Genomic DNA, 15,320 nt, shown 5'->3' with positions numbered 1-15,320 from the left:
TCCCAAGAATGTGTTCACCTCTGCAGGATAAGGGAGGTGTTGTTAATGTGTTGCAATAACTTCTAATGACCTCCAGAGGTCCTCATGGAGTCTGAACGCAAGCGGGGGGACCTCACCTTTTGGTCAGTTTCACATCCTGCATCCATTCATCAGTGGTATTTTTAACCAGGGACTGATAGTTTAACAGTGTACCTGAAAAAGATTCATCCATGTACAGATCCGAATAATTTGGGCCTTCTAATACAAATACAACGTGAGGAGTTTTTGTTCAAAAAGACAGGATTATAAATTAGCAAGTATGTCCAATGAGAAATGCGTCTCTGAGTTGGAGTCAAACCTACGGCGATGCCTTGTTGTATGGAGTCCTTTAACCTCTGGTGGAGGAAGAACTTTGATCTTTCGCTGAAGAAATAACACAATTAAAGTATAAAATACCTCATTGTTGAAATACTTTGTTCCGGGGTAAAAGTCCTGCTTAAAAAATGTACTCAAGAAAAAGAAACCAAATATATCAAAATATTCTAAAAAAGTATCAACAACCAGAATTGTCTTTTTCACATCATACAACAACAGAATCTAACCTTTTGTCGTGGCAAAGCTTCAACACATGGGTATATCTTTTTTAAAGTTTATCTACACGTCTTCTAACACCAATGAGCTAAAGAGGCCTCTCAGTCTAAAGGCATTAACTCCTCAGGAATACGCCAACTTGGTGTTGAGTCAGACTCAACCAGCAACAGCGTGGATCAAGGGAGGGAGCGATGAATAGACGATTATTGTGATGCTAAACTTTTGTCCTGTTATCTCAAGATTTCATGGCTCATTCTTTGTTTTAGACCTCTGTGTTGTCCTCTATATTGCGTCAAAACATCCTCCACTTCCACTGCAGAACACAGCACAATGAGGACGGGAGGACAGGCCGCTGTCCCCCACACAGATTCCTCCGCTGGGCAGAAATTAAAACGTTTTATCTGAATTCTGAAGCCGTTTGTTTGCTGTCCGTAAAAGGGGCTATTGTATGCAAATACAGCGAGCAGAGGCATATGACCGGTCCAGTGCAGGGCAGTGGCTAGTGTGAGGGAAATGATTAGCAATGCAAAGTCATGGTGCTGTGATGCTCTGGTTCAAAGTCACAGAGTGACAAAAAAAATCTGTTGTCAACCTCAATATTTCTGGATGTCCTTTGTTCCAAACTGCAGCTGACGGTAAGTCTGCCTCATCTCAGACAAGATGTGTGTTGTGTTCTGATGGAGGAGTCTGTTTTCTGGGTAGTTTGCGCTCTATGTGTTGATTCTGAGGGGTTATGGCAAATAACCAGCAAGTACAGTTTTTTCTAGATGATTTTTGACAAAAATTGCCTTTTATATGGTGATAATCGACCAAACCAGTATTTTGCAGTCACTGATTGATGTTTATGCTGAAGAAGTGGACTTATTAACCGAGGATTCTTTCTTTAATCAACATCAAAGCACTTTTGGACTACAAATGATTTGCCTCGCGAGTATTAGCCACCGTTACGTGGGCTGCGGATGCCCTATGGGCTTCACCGTGGAGACTGGTGAAAGCGTGTCACATGACACATGGTGCCAGACTTCAGGGTTGCACTATTAGGTGGCCTGCCAACTGCAGAGGGGGGCAGAGAGCCTCCCTTCTCCTCTGGATTCACGTCCATGCGAAACCAGCGGGTCAACGTTGTCCTCTGCGCTTCCTCCTATGCCTCTTACGCCTCCTGCTGAGCCGGGTAACAACTCTGACATTTACACTAGACTGGATATTCAAGGTGTTTGAAGCTAATACTGATCAGCAAAGAGGGGATCAGACATTTTGGCTTGTGGTCTCAGAATTGTTTCTGATTCTGTTAATTTGATTAGAATATTTTTTTAATCAAGCAGTTCAAAGTTAACTTTGAGTGAATCCGGAGGCAGTGGTGTCTAAAAAATTGATTTGTCTCAAGTTGTGTTTGTTTGTCTGTTTGCTTGCTTAAATAGGTGTAATTTTTACACGTTGTGAGTCTTTGGTTGTTGCTCGCCAGATTTAGAAGATCGAAAACCTCTTCAAGAGTTCTGTTAGTTGCTCGTTTGGTTTGACCAGTCTGGACATATTTAGATTATTATGTAAGACAAGGAAATATTTACATTTTTTATTTCTGTGCTGTTGTCTCCTCCTGGCATTTTTCACAACATTCTCTTAGTTCTCCATGTTTTCCTTCCATCCATGTCTGTGTTTTTAGGAAAAGGCAAAAACCTTCCTGATGGAACCCCAAAAAGGGCGATGCCTGTTTGTGTGATATCTCTTCAGCAGAGCGGCAACCTTTGTGAACGTATCAATCAAAAATAAGATAAACTATAGCAATATTTCACTACATGTAAAGATGTGAGATCTATTTCCAAGTGATTTAAGTGGGAATATACCTGTAAACTGCATATTTAAATGTTTTTTTTAAATATATTGTTCTATTAATCATTTTTCAATAGCAAAAGTTAACACATTTAATTGAAATTAATTAATATCTGTTAGTGATATGTATAAAGCTAGTTAGTAAGTATTATATAAATGGCTTTACTGGTATTCCAGTTACTATTGAAAATCTTTATTTCTGTTTATTTGTTTGAGTCTGTTTTTGTTTGTTTCCTTTATCTAGTTCCTTGTGCCACAGATTTGCTCATCCATGGTTTACTTTTATTCATCTATTTATTTTCTTTTTGCAGTGGAAAAACCTGCATTAGAAATAAACAATCCAGTATACGCACAATATTCTCTCAGCTGTTGACCATTTGATGTGTCCTCCGTCAGACCAGGAACCGAAGATGAACTGGGCGTCGTTTTACGCTGTCATCAGCGGTGTGAACAGACACTCGACAGGCATCGGTCGCATCTGGCTCTCTGTCCTGTTCATTTTCCGTATCCTGGTCCTGGTGGTTGCAGCGGAGAGTGTGTGGGGCGACGAGAAGTCCGGCTTCACCTGCAACACCCAGCAGCCGGGCTGCAACAGCGTCTGCTACGACCACTTCTTCCCCATCTCCCACATCCGCCTGTGGGCGCTTCAACTCATCCTGGTGTCCACCCCCGCCCTGCTGGTCGCCATGCACGTGGCCCACCGGCGCCACGTCGACAAGAGGCTCTACAGACTTTCGGGGAGGACCAACCCCAAAGACCTGGAGCAGATAAAGACCCAGAAGATGAAAATCTCTGGGGCTCTGTGGTGGACGTACGTCATCAGCCTGTTGTTCCGCATCGTCTTTGAGGTGACCTTCATGTATCTGTTTTATATGATCTACCCTGGTTACAAGATGATCCGGCTGGTGAAGTGCGACTCGTACCCGTGTCCCAACACGGTGGACTGCTTCGTGTCGAGGCCCACGGAGAAGACTGTCTTCACCGTGTTCATGCTGGCTGTATCGGGGGTTTGTATTCTGCTCAACATTGCGGAGGTGATCTTCTTGGTGGGGAAGGCCTGCAGTAAGCATCTACACGCTGCTGGAGACTCGACTGTCGGGGCTTGGATCCAACAAAAGCTCTGCTCATACTAATAGAACACACAGATTTCACACTTGAACAAGGGGACGTGTATGTGACCGTAAGATGGTACTTTGAAGAATTCCCACAGGAATTACAGTTAACACATCCTCTTATGAACCCGAAGACGGCACTTTGTACTGACATAAAATAATAGCTTGATGTTAGGCCAAAAAAGATGAATTAAGTAACATTTTATGATGAAATATGCCAACTTACCGCATTGTAGGATTTCATTGTCATGGAAGTTTATATCCACAACTGTAAACATTTGTTTGATCTTGAAATGAATATAATAAATCATGAAATGTGATACATGCTATTTTAAAATAATCAGAAAAGTGTGGGGTAAATAGGATGTAGTAGTATTTTTGGGCATTTTCATTTATAATATTTTATTATTTACATTAAATATGTTTGCAAACAGACAGAGAATTTTTTTTCTGCAGTCGATAAGAGATAGATTGACTCATACATGAACGACTTGTTAAATTAAGTTTTTGTTGAATACTGATTCCTTACTTCCATTGGATATATAAAAATGCAAACAAGTCACATCAAAATATAAACGGCTTCTTTTTTATTTACTACTGAAAATGAGATCTTCGTGCCTAAATAACCAACATGTTGATCGCGGAAATTTCAGCATAAAACTTTGCAAACTATTATATGAGCATTCAATCTAGAGCCTTGGTCGTTAAATTGTATTATTTTTTTCACCACATTCAACCTTTTCTCATGAACTTGCCAAGCGCTTCGGTCTTCAATTCAAAATCAACGTTCTGTATTCCAGACTGTGAAAAAAATACCATTATTTATTATGAAGCGAATAATTACTTAAACCCAACAGTGGCGTTATGTAAAACTGTAATTTTACAAATTCAAGTGTTTTTTAAGGTATAAAATGGATAACTTCCTAAAAAAGGTGCGTCTGAAAATGTTTCATATCTCCGACTTCCTACTTTGGTCTTTATTACGCTGCTCCTTCTCTTCACTCATCATCTAGCTTACTCGACCACTGCTTCGATCTCAACTAGTATTCAGTAAATAATTAAATTACTGTAATTGTTTTTGATAACAGAGGCATTATGTAAAGAAACTGGCATTTAGAGGGTTAAATCAGAGCAGCATTTCTTTCTTTAACCTCTTAAGGCCCAAATCTGGGAGAGAAGCACCGGGGTTGAATTAACTTATTTTCAAGCAAGTTTTACATGTCAGTACACAGTAGAAACAATTGTGTAATTCTTTCCAAAAATAAATGATTTCTTGTGCCTTAATTACTCAAGTTAATTGTCTATGGCTAAAAAACAGGTGAAAGATTGTTCTGGTGTACAGGATTTTGATGGGATTTTGTGACTGAGTGGATATAATTCTTTATTTGCAGGAAGAAATTAATCAAAATGAAGTTTTGCCCCTTTAAGAAGCGGGAATGAAACTTTACATCACACTTTTACAGTAGCGGCGACTTTACCATCATTAGACCAGAGATCTTGGGAGCCACTTGCCACCTTTAAAGAAACGTCCTCAGGCCGATTGAGTTCTTCTTAAGCTCCCTTTGAAGGCCAGAGTGCAGACTTTTAGGTTATCAATAGCATGGCCATGTAAGGGGTCAGTGTGCGGGTCACAATGTTTGACCCCCGCAGACAGCTGGACCTGAAGTGACCGAGCATGAAGGCTTTTTATGGGAAGGCATCTACGCACACGCCATCTCCAGTGTTCAGGTTGACGTGAAGCATATTGGCAGCACGGCACCAAAAACTGTAATTGCTCCGACCTGGTGCTTCTGTCTGGGACTTGTGTTAGTGGTGACTGTGTGAGCAAACTCGTCACACACATGTGGGGCATCTCAGTACCACCTGCAGGACTTGGATAAAGAGATTGACAATGCTGGTTCAGAGAAGGATTGTTATGATTATGACCGTATATTAATACAAGATGACCTCTATAAAGTGGAACAAAACCACTGTGACAAGCAGAAGAAGGTTACGTTTGCATACATCCTTTCTGTGTGCGTGTTATCAGCGCGCAGGAAGCTTATCAGTCGCCCAACGAGCAACGACGCTCCCTGCAGCGCTGACTGAAGGCTCGACACTGTTTGGAGCTCCTCCACGCATGTCAAGGGTCGCCTCGAGAGCGACACCGAAGCCACTCCCATCCCCGTGAATTATATTTAGATCCCACCGGCATGTAAGACCAACGTGCATCCTCACTGGACTCCCCAGCTGCCACTCCGTTGAATGGCTTTACCTCCTGAGCAAAAGGGTCTTATACGTTCCTGCGAGTGGGAATGTTTTCGTCTGTGCCGGCACGGAGGCCGCAGTGGTTCAGTTGTGGCGGCCTGTGTTGAACACGGGGGGCGTTTGATCAGCTCGGAGTCGGAGTGAGGCAGGCGGGATCGCAGAAGCTCCGGTGAAAAGTTTATCTCGGTCAAGCAGTTTCTTCAGGAGAACATGGCCTCTCTGTGAACCGAAGAGGCGGAGTGGATCTGCGCTGCTGTAGGAGATGAACGTTATAAGGTACGTTTTTCTAAATGCAGACAAATAAAATACCTGTTTTTAATGTCTAACTCAAGACGTTACAGTTCCAAAGTTAATTTAGCCATCAAGAGTGTTTTTTAAATAATATACCCGATAAGAAATGTGAAAATGAAATCCTGGCTCAGTCAATAACAACAGTCACTACTTTGTGACGTTTTAATCCTTTAAATGATACTTTGAATTCTGTTTGACGAACTTTACCTATTTAACGGATTTTCCGAGACACAATATATGTAATTCTGATCCTTGCAGACAAGTACAACTATTTTCAAAGTACATTTTTCTCCTCTTGCCCAATAGGCGCCTGATATCTAAACTAGAAACTTAACACTGGAGTCAGGGAGCACTTTTGGCTTCTGTGTCACAAGATCTAGGAGTCTCCCTTGCCTGCTCCAGGGCTTTCTCTCACACACAGTCAGCTGTGTCCTTGCCTTCTTTACCAGCCTACTCCCGACAGGACGCCACCTCTCAGAGTACAAACAGGGAATTTATAATAAATCAATGTCTCTATTACAGTAGCCCTTGCCTGTGGGGTAACAGTTAAGCAGAAACAAATACCATATTTGTAGTGGAATGAGTCACTCTCACAATGACCAAACTGTTTTGAATGAAGCTCCTTATTGGATATAATGAATGGTGTTACGTGTAAAGTGCCATCTTAAATTCTTATTAAGATTCAGATATTTCATTAACTCACTTTTTACATTTCCCACATTGTGTGTGTGGCACTAATATTGTGCATACATAAAAATACCATCATTCTGCCGGGAGCACTTACCCCCACCTTCTCAACCATGTCAAAGCAAGTTTTTAAGATAAACGACTGGGCCGGAGTCAACCGCATTACAGTGTTCATTTAATCCAAGTCAAACATTTTCACCTCCTCTCGTTACAGGCGTCACTCCTGGTTTTTTCGACATCACCTGAGTCTTACTTGCGAGCCATAATGGGGGACTGGAATTCGCTGGGGAAGCTGCTGGAGAGCGCCCAGGAGCACTCAACCGTTGTGGGCAAAGTTTGGCTGACAGTCTTGTTCATCTTCCGCATCCTGGTGCTGGGATCCGCCGCTGAGAAGGTTTGGGGCGACGAGCAGTCGGGCTTCACCTGCGACACCAAGCAGCCCGGTTGTCAGAACGTCTGCTACGACAAGACCTTCCCCATTTCCCATATCCGCTTCTGGGTGTTGCAGATCATCTTTGTCTCCACGCCAACGCTCATTTATCTGGGCCACATCCTTCACCTGGTCCGCATGGAGGAAAAGGAGGTGCAGAAAGAAAAGGACCTCGCCACCGACGAGGAAATGCACGAGCAGTTACACGCGACCAAAGCCAAGAAGGCCTCGGTCAAAGACAAACAGGGCCACGTGCGCTTGAAAGGCGCACTTTTGCGAACCTACGTCTTCAACGTCATTTTTAAGACCCTGTTTGAGGTGGCTTTTATCGTCGCCCAGTACTTCCTGTACGGTTTTGAGCTAAAGCCCATGTACACCTGCGACCGCTGGCCTTGCCCTAACATGGTGAACTGCTACATCTCTCGACCCACCGAGAAGACCATATTCATCCTGTTCATGCTGGCCGTGGCCTGCGTCTCCTTGCTGCTCAACCTGGTGGAAATGTACCATCTAGGCTTCACAAAGTGCCACCAGGGCCTCAGTTACAGACGGGCGCGGGCTGCGCGCGAGGCTCCGAAGGCCTTAAACGAGGCTGTCGTGCCATACGTCCCCGACTACAGCTTCTTTTCGGGTCACGCCGCGGTGCCCAGTCCTTTCCCCGTGGACTCAAAGTACAGCGCGGCGGCGCCCAACGCCGCCTACAGCCCCTACAACAGCAAAGCGGTTCACAAGCAGAACAGAGACAACATGGCCGTGGAGAGAAAAGGCAAACCAGAGGGAGACGAAGCGAAGGAGAGCAAAATCTCAGGCCCCGTTTCTGAGTTGCCCGGCGAACATCAGCGCAGAAACAGTCAGTCAAGCAAACACAGCAACAACAAGAGCAGGCTGGATGACCTGAAGATCTAGTGACAATGTTTTTTCATTTGCGTAGGAGTATTGAAGACTTTTACTGCCAATACTATTAAGTGGATACAAGATTCGACAGCTTTGAAAATGCACAACATGCGAGGTGCCATTAGAAACAGGACGAAGGCTTTGTGATCCGATTTTTTCAGAAGGAAACCTGAGGGATTGAGTAAAACTGTGAGATGCACGGTCAAAGTTTGCAGTAAAAAGCTGCTGTTGGAATGTATGAAATGTTTGGGAGACACGAACGTCCCTTTCATCATGTTGATGTACCGTCTCTGTTTTTCCATTGAACTTTACTTCTCAACCAAATTATGAGCTAAAATGTGTTTAATAATATTTAATTGTCATTACTTAATATATGAGACTTTGGAATTCTTGATTCATGACTGTGAGGCCGGCAACCAGTTGTTGGCTTTTGACTTCACAAAATGGAGATAATAAATCGTTGCCATTGTTAATTCACGTTATATTTTTAGTAATCATGATTCTATGCAGTTATCAGCTTCGTAATGGAAAATGTACCTTAAAAGAATAAAAGATTTATTACAGTAACCAAACAAGTTCATTCAGTAGTTTGTGTACTTTCCAGAATTTGAATGAAGTGTTTTTAGTTAGTGTGAGTTAGTCTCAATCCCTGATAGATACCAATAGTGCAGCCGATCCCTCAAAATAAATCCAGCGAGTCACTGGTTCTTTTTGGCTGTTTTTCAAATTGATGTTACCACCACCGCAGATTAATTGGCCCTTCAGCATTGAACTGTTGTGGTCGATATTCCATATTTTCAGGGAGACCTCCAGTCTGTTGATTCTGCTTAGTCAGCAGATACCCCTCTGACATCCAGCCGATGAGACTGAGACGGCTAACGGCTCATCATGCAGCATCAGAATGTGGGCAAGAGATATTACTGTGTAATTAATGATAAATCTATTTTGGGGTTAACGTTGCTATTTGTCTTATTTTAACAAATGGTTGCCAATGATGCCGAACAAAGGCCGAGATTTGGTTGCCAATGGCAACCTGGACTTTGTTACATGCAGGACTTAAGTGCAGCAAAAGTGTTCAGCGAACATGTTGTATGTCAAATATCAGATATATTGTATCAGCAAGAGGCAAAAGATAACGTTGATTCCACAAACACGGTACCTGTCATAAAGTGTTAGTCTGAGATCTACTGGCAGTATTTCTTCTACTGACATGCACCATTTCCACAACATGACCACAGCTGGAGGCAAGTTGTTGATAGAGTACAGCTGCAGTCATTGTGTGATTCATGCTACAGCTCCTCAAATGCCAGTTTCAGAGCCAGACATAAAAGCATTTACAGAAACATCTCATACACATCTTATCTTATATCTGATGTTTCTGTGTTCATCACAGCAATCAATTAGCAAACGTGAAAATGTGAATTTTGGACTTGTTTTAGTCAGCACACTTTGGGGTTAGCGCTTTCACCTTAGTGTGAATTTTTGAATCATTTGAGTGGATTCAGATGTGAAAGTCAACATCGTCACACGTGAAGATAATGACTTGTAAACTCTGTAAACTGCTGAGCTGTCGCCGCTCCTCTCCGTTTGCCCGCAGCAAAGCGGCGGTTGCATGCTTCACATTGTTAGCTCAGCGCCGACTGACACTTTAACGACTTAGAGGTTAAATATCTTGCTTAAGGGCACTTCGGTGGTGCCCAGGAGGTGATCTGACGCCTCTCTAGGCCACAGTCAAATCAGTGCTGACCCCAAGTCCCTAAACGACGTGGAGTCTGCATGTTCTCTGCGGGTACTCCCAGTCCACAGACGTGCGTTGGAGCTCAGGTTAATTGGTAGGGTTAAATTGCCCGTAGGTGTGGGGATGTGAGTGTGAATGGTTGTTTGTCTGCGATTGGCTGCCGGACCAATCCGAGGTGTTCCCAGTCTCTCGCCCGAAGTTAGCTGGGATTGACTCCAGTGGACCCTGTATGACGGATAAGCGGTTTGAAGATGGACGGATGGACTCTCACCTTATTGGGTCGAGTTGGTGAACATTATTTGAAGTAGCCAATAAATAACAGTCTGGTACTGAAAAAAAAACCATCAAAAACTGGGAGAAAACACATTTGCAAGATTTGTGTAACCGTGAAGTGCAGTCGCTGCTATGATTCGATCTGCTGTCTATGCGGCCGTGTTAGACCGAAGCCGCTATTTTAACTGCTTGGTTTTCAGCAGCTGCAGCAAAGTGGAGTGTGGATGGACCCGTTTCTAAAACACATGCCATCCCGCTGGTGAGAGATCTGCTTCAAAGACTTCCACACTGCTGCTGCTATAAATAGCTCTCATGCACACTTGCGGATGCGTTGGGGGTACAGGGCCAAAGGTTTCTTCCCCTGCATCAGCAACAATAAGTTGTTGGCAACAATTTGGCTGAAAATAAAGACCGTTAAGTTTGGAGTGCATAGTGCAGTGTGTCTTCTGTTCCACGCAGCTGATTTACAACCACAATTGTTTCATTCATTCAGTCGTATATTGTAAATCCTCCAGTATGATGCCAGAGGCACTTTGAATGTCTGTCTTCAGTGACATGCACAGATGTTTAGATATCAATCCTGCTGTCTGCTCAGGTAAGACACTTGGTCTGCGAGAGGAGAAATGCTTAAGAGGATCGTTTGCAGTGGGGTTGTGCGAGGTCCTCATCCAGTAGTTGACCCTTGTGCAAATTAGAGCAGGCCCGTCCCATCGCATGTTGCTGTTTTACTGCTGCTTTGTTGTATGGTTTGTTTGTGTTGTTGTGTGACTTATTTCAATGTTAAACCCTCTCAAAGCAGCAGCAAGTGATTGAGGCAGTTATAGACCAACAACTCAGTAACTGCTTCACTTTCTCCACCGGAAAGCGCTGTTTGACTGCAAGTTAAAGAGGGAAAATATTACAATTACAGCATGCGATGAAATATTTTTAGATTAGCCTGGGCTCACAAAAAAAAAGTGTATCTATAGGTTCTCCTCTGACTTTTATCAATGTTACAATCCAGGATAAGGACCATCACACTGCCAAAGCAGCCTCTTGACAGGACAAGGATGGAAACAGAACAGGTGACCAGGGTTCAGCGCTGTGAACTCCGGGTTCTAACCTTACGCAACCAAATCTCTGAGCCAGAATAGTAGAAGTGATACGCAGACACCATCAGTCACTCCCCGTAAATCAGAACTGTAGGACAAGTCAACGAAGGGGACATTTTGGTGTTAATGGAAATTTGTTGTGAGCCTGTATGGACAGAACGCTGCTTCACAAATTATTTACATGTTGAAAGTTGAATATCTGGTTTTAGAAAAAAAAAGAAGAAAAAGCGTATTTCCTGTTGCATTTTCAAAAGTCTTCAAAAATGCACTGTAACATGACCATGTAGGTTTTTGGATCTGGGTTGAAAACATGCCACAGACTGTAGTTGGTTGGCTATTGGGTTGTCGGCTGTTATGAAACTTCCAGACTTACGGGTTAAGTTTGGAGTCTCTCTCCCTAAAAATATGACACACACAATGAGCATATATTTGGTCAACTGATAATGTAGAAAATTATGTCTCTTGGCTTTAACACGGGTTTCAGCTCATAATTTAGCCGTCTGTCCCACCTGCTAATTTGACTCACTGTCACGCTTCCATAATGTTGTTTTTGGCCGTAACAGTCGAGCAAGTGAACATAGTCGTGCATTTAGCAGCTAAACAGCGAGAGGTCTTTACTCTCTAATTCCGTATGACTGCCATCAACCGTCTGCAGGTAATCCAGGAAGTCGCTGCAAGATCTCACATGCCAACCACACTCAGGTCTCTTCAGCATGTAGGATACACTTTTAAATTCTCACTCTCACTTACAGAGCACCGCCGGGTCAGACTTCTTCCATAAGTGGCTGAACTATTTTGCCCCATATTTACAAGCCATCTCGTCAGGTCAAGCATGTTAAATTCTCTGTCCGTCCCACAAACTGGACTGGTGACCCGGGGTGACTGAGCGTCTGAGGCCGTAGCACCGACGCTTTAGGTCGCTCTGCTCGACCGTTAAAGGTCTGTGATTTGGTTTCACATTCAGGTCTAGAGATTTCCTTGTTGAGACTAGCGTTAAACTTGATGCTCAAAGACTGTTTTTGTGGCTTTAGAAATATTATTAAGATTAAAATGATTCTTCTGCATGAGCACATTGTGTTATTTATATATTTTCTCATTGCACCATGTGACAAAAGTCACATGGTGCAATGTTTTTTTCACATTGTCATCTATGGCTGTATTTATTATACAATAAAATACTACATGATCTTTTCCTATAGTATATACATATAGACAAATATAAAACATTTTGATGGATAACCCTAACAGGTAACCAAAAACTTCACTACAAACTTTTCATAAATCCAATTTGAATCACTGTAGGTGTGTGCAGATCCAAGGTGCTCCAGGTAAAATGTCCAAAATCATATTCATAGAACCATCATTCTTTATTTTGATACCTTTTTGAAAAAAAGAAAACCAAAACATAACCAACAAGGTAGACGTAAAAACCTGTGATTCATATAGTTTGCAAAATGTCGTGGTGTGATTTTTGATACTTGTTGTTTTGTGTTCTTCCATTTCCCTGGCAGTAAGGAGACGGCGGAGGGCGAGGTTGGTGCTGAACGAGACACACCTGGTTCCCATCCCACCTAATCACTTGTGCCATAAAGACAGGCTCTGCTCGTCACTCCGGTGCCAGAGTATTCCCGCTCGTACCCGCTGCAACTCGTGGCTCCCGGCTCTCTTCTCCCGTGCTCTACGCCAGCCCAGCCAGCTCAACCTCCGTCGTCTCCTCCTTTTCCAGCGCCTTGTGTTTTTGTGTATCCTGCTGTGAGGATTAAACCTTTTGAAGACCATCTTGTCTCCTGTCTCTGCATTTTGGGGTCCACCGAGAACCGCACCGTGACAGAATACTCTGGCCAGTCATGGACCCCGCAGAGACCGACAAACTACGGCAGGCATTATCCATGCAAGGCACCCGAGTTGGACAACACGAGCAAGTAATCCACGAAATCATGGAAACGCTCCAGAAACTCTCCTCCGGGGTCACCCAGCTCGGTAGTCGTCTGGATCAAGTAGTCACCCGCATCCCCTCGTTGGCCCCCACCGGAGATCCACTGGTTTCGGCCGCGGCAGCAGCAGCGCCCTCAGCCCCGCTTCCCAGCCCTGTCCGTGAACCTCACATCCCCACCCCAGACAGGTATTCGGGTGAGTTAGGGGCATGCAGTCAGTTTTTACACCAGTGTTCTCTAGTCTTCGATCAACAATCTGTGACCTATGCTGCTGATAAATCTAAGATAGCTTTTATTATGAGTTTATTGTCTGGCCGGGCCTCTTCTTGGGCGCTAGCCATCTCAACCAGGGATTCTGCGGTTACAAACTCCTACCTAGCTTTCGTGTCTGAGATGCGCAAAGTATTCGATCACCCGGTGCAGGGTAAAGAAGCCGGTAACCGGCTCCTTTCCCTCCGCCAGGGTTCGGCGTCAGTCTCTCACTACGCTATTGATTTCCGCATCTTAGCAGCGGAGAGTAATTGGGACGAGGCTGCACTACAAAGTGTTTTTCTAAAGGGGTTAGCTGACAGTGTTAAGGACGAATTGGCCGCACGTGATGAGACCCAGTCTCTGGACGATTTGATCTCCTTAGCTATACGGCTGGATAACCGGCTACGAGAGAGACGTAGGGAGAGGCTAGGCAGACAGGGAAACCCCCTCCCCTCCTTGCTGAACTCACCGTCTCCGGCCGAATTCCTACAGCCATCTCCGGCCACCGTTCCTGCAGCAGCTCCAGGACCCCGTTTTTCTTCCACCCCCAGTCGTGAAGAACCCATGCAGTTGGGAAGGATGAAACTGTCCCTGGCCGAGCGGGAGCGCAGAGTCCGGAACAGGCTGTGCATCTACTGTGGGCAGCCCGGACACTTCCTCCCCACCTGCCCTCAGCTGCCAAAAGGGCAGGCCCATCAGCCACCGGAGGGACGCTGGTGAGCCGAACCACATCCCCCTCCACACCCTCCAACCGCATTCTTCTCCCCGGCATTCTCCGGTACGCCCAGAACTCCTTGCCATTACAGGTTTTTGTTGATTGTGGGGCAGATGATAATTTTATTGACTCCGAACTATGTAATCAAGCTAACCTGCCAACGGAGACTCTCTCTGTGCCCAAAGACGTTTTTGCATTGAATGGTCAGTTACTCGCTCATGTTACTCACCGTACTGCTCCTATTTCCCTCCAGCTCTCTGGTAACCATCAGGAGATCATATCTTTTTTTGTCATTCCCTCGCCCACCTGCCCTCTGGTCCTAGGTCTCCCCTGGTTAAGATTGCACAACCCCCATATTGACTGGTCTAACTCGACCATCACCAATTGGAGCATTTTCTGTCATTCCCATTGTCTACATTCGGCTATCCCTTTCAGTACCCCCTCACTGCCAAGCCCGTCTGAGACCATTGATTTGTCCAACGTCCCTTCCGCCTATCACGACCTCCAGGAGGTTTTCAGCAAGGACCGTGCACTGTCTCTCCCTCCTCACCGTCCTTATGACTGCTCCATTGAGTTACTCCCCGGCTCCCCCCTTCCCTCCAGGAAACTGTACAATTTATCTAAACCCGAAAGAGAATCCATGGAGCAGTACATTACAGACTCATTAGCGTCGGGCCTCATTCGCCCCTCCGCCTCGCCGGTGGGGGCGGGTTTCTTTTTTGTGGAAAAGAAAGATAAGACCTTGCGGCCGTGTATTGACTTCAGGGGCCTTAATGACATTACTGTTAAAAACAAATACCCGCTCCCCCTGATCGATTCCGCTTTTGGCCCCCTGCATCATGCTACAGTGTTCTCAAAGCTGGATCTTCGTAACGCATACCACCTCGTCAGAATCAAGGAGGGGGACGAATGGAAAACTGCCTTTAACACACCACTCGGCCATTTTGAATATCTGGTCATGCCTTTTGGACTGACCAATGCCCCCGCAGTTTTTCAAGCCCTCATCAACGATGTGCTTAGGGATATGCTCAATCGTCTCGTGTTTGTATACTTGGATGACATTTTGATTTTTTCCAGAGACCTGGAGGAACACGTGCAGCACGTAAGGCTGGTGTTGAGAAGACTGCTGGAAAACAGATTATTTGTAAAGGCCGAAAAGTGTGAGTTTCATGTCACCTCTGTCAGCTTCCTCGGTTTTGTGGTGGAAAAGGGACAGCTGAAGGCGGACCCTGCCAAGGTCCAAGCGGTGGCAGAGTGGC

General features: G+C 44.7%; 2 protein-coding genes across 3 annotated transcripts; both read left to right on the top strand.

Moving 5' to 3' along the window:
* Positions 1-1,026: 1,026 nt before the first annotated feature.
* On the top strand, positions 1,027-4,793 carry gjb1a (gap junction protein beta 1a). Of its 2 annotated transcripts, none has more exons than XM_040180182.2 (2): positions 1,027-1,205; positions 2,794-4,793. In XM_040180182.2, exon 2 carries the CDS (start codon positions 2,808-2,810, stop codon positions 3,528-3,530), a length of 723 nt encoding a protein of 240 aa, XP_040036116.1. In that variant the 5' UTR covers positions 1,027-1,205; positions 2,794-2,807; the 3' UTR covers positions 3,531-4,793. The 2 variants fall into 2 exon arrangements, with proteins under 2 accessions (XP_040036116.1, XP_040036113.2); XM_040180179.2 differs by lacking the exon at positions 1,027-1,205 and adding an exon at positions 1,598-1,741.
* Positions 4,794-5,713: 920 nt separating this feature from the next.
* gja2 (gap junction protein, alpha 2) lies at positions 5,714-8,630 on the top strand. The gene is made up of 2 exons (XM_040180176.2): positions 5,714-6,032; positions 6,949-8,630. Exon 2 carries the CDS (start codon positions 7,000-7,002, stop codon positions 8,068-8,070), a length of 1,071 nt encoding a protein of 356 aa, XP_040036110.2. The 5' UTR covers positions 5,714-6,032; positions 6,949-6,999; the 3' UTR covers positions 8,071-8,630.
* Positions 8,631-15,320: the final 6,690 nt, after the last annotated feature.

The sequence above is a fragment of the Gasterosteus aculeatus genome, chromosome 7 (genome assembly GCF_964276395.1).
Source record: "Gasterosteus aculeatus chromosome 7, fGasAcu3.hap1.1, whole genome shotgun sequence".
Taxonomy (NCBI): Eukaryota; Metazoa; Chordata; class Actinopteri; order Perciformes; family Gasterosteidae; genus Gasterosteus; species Gasterosteus aculeatus.
Note: the sequence above shows the minus strand (reverse complement) of the source record. Positions and strands in the feature narration are given on the sequence as shown.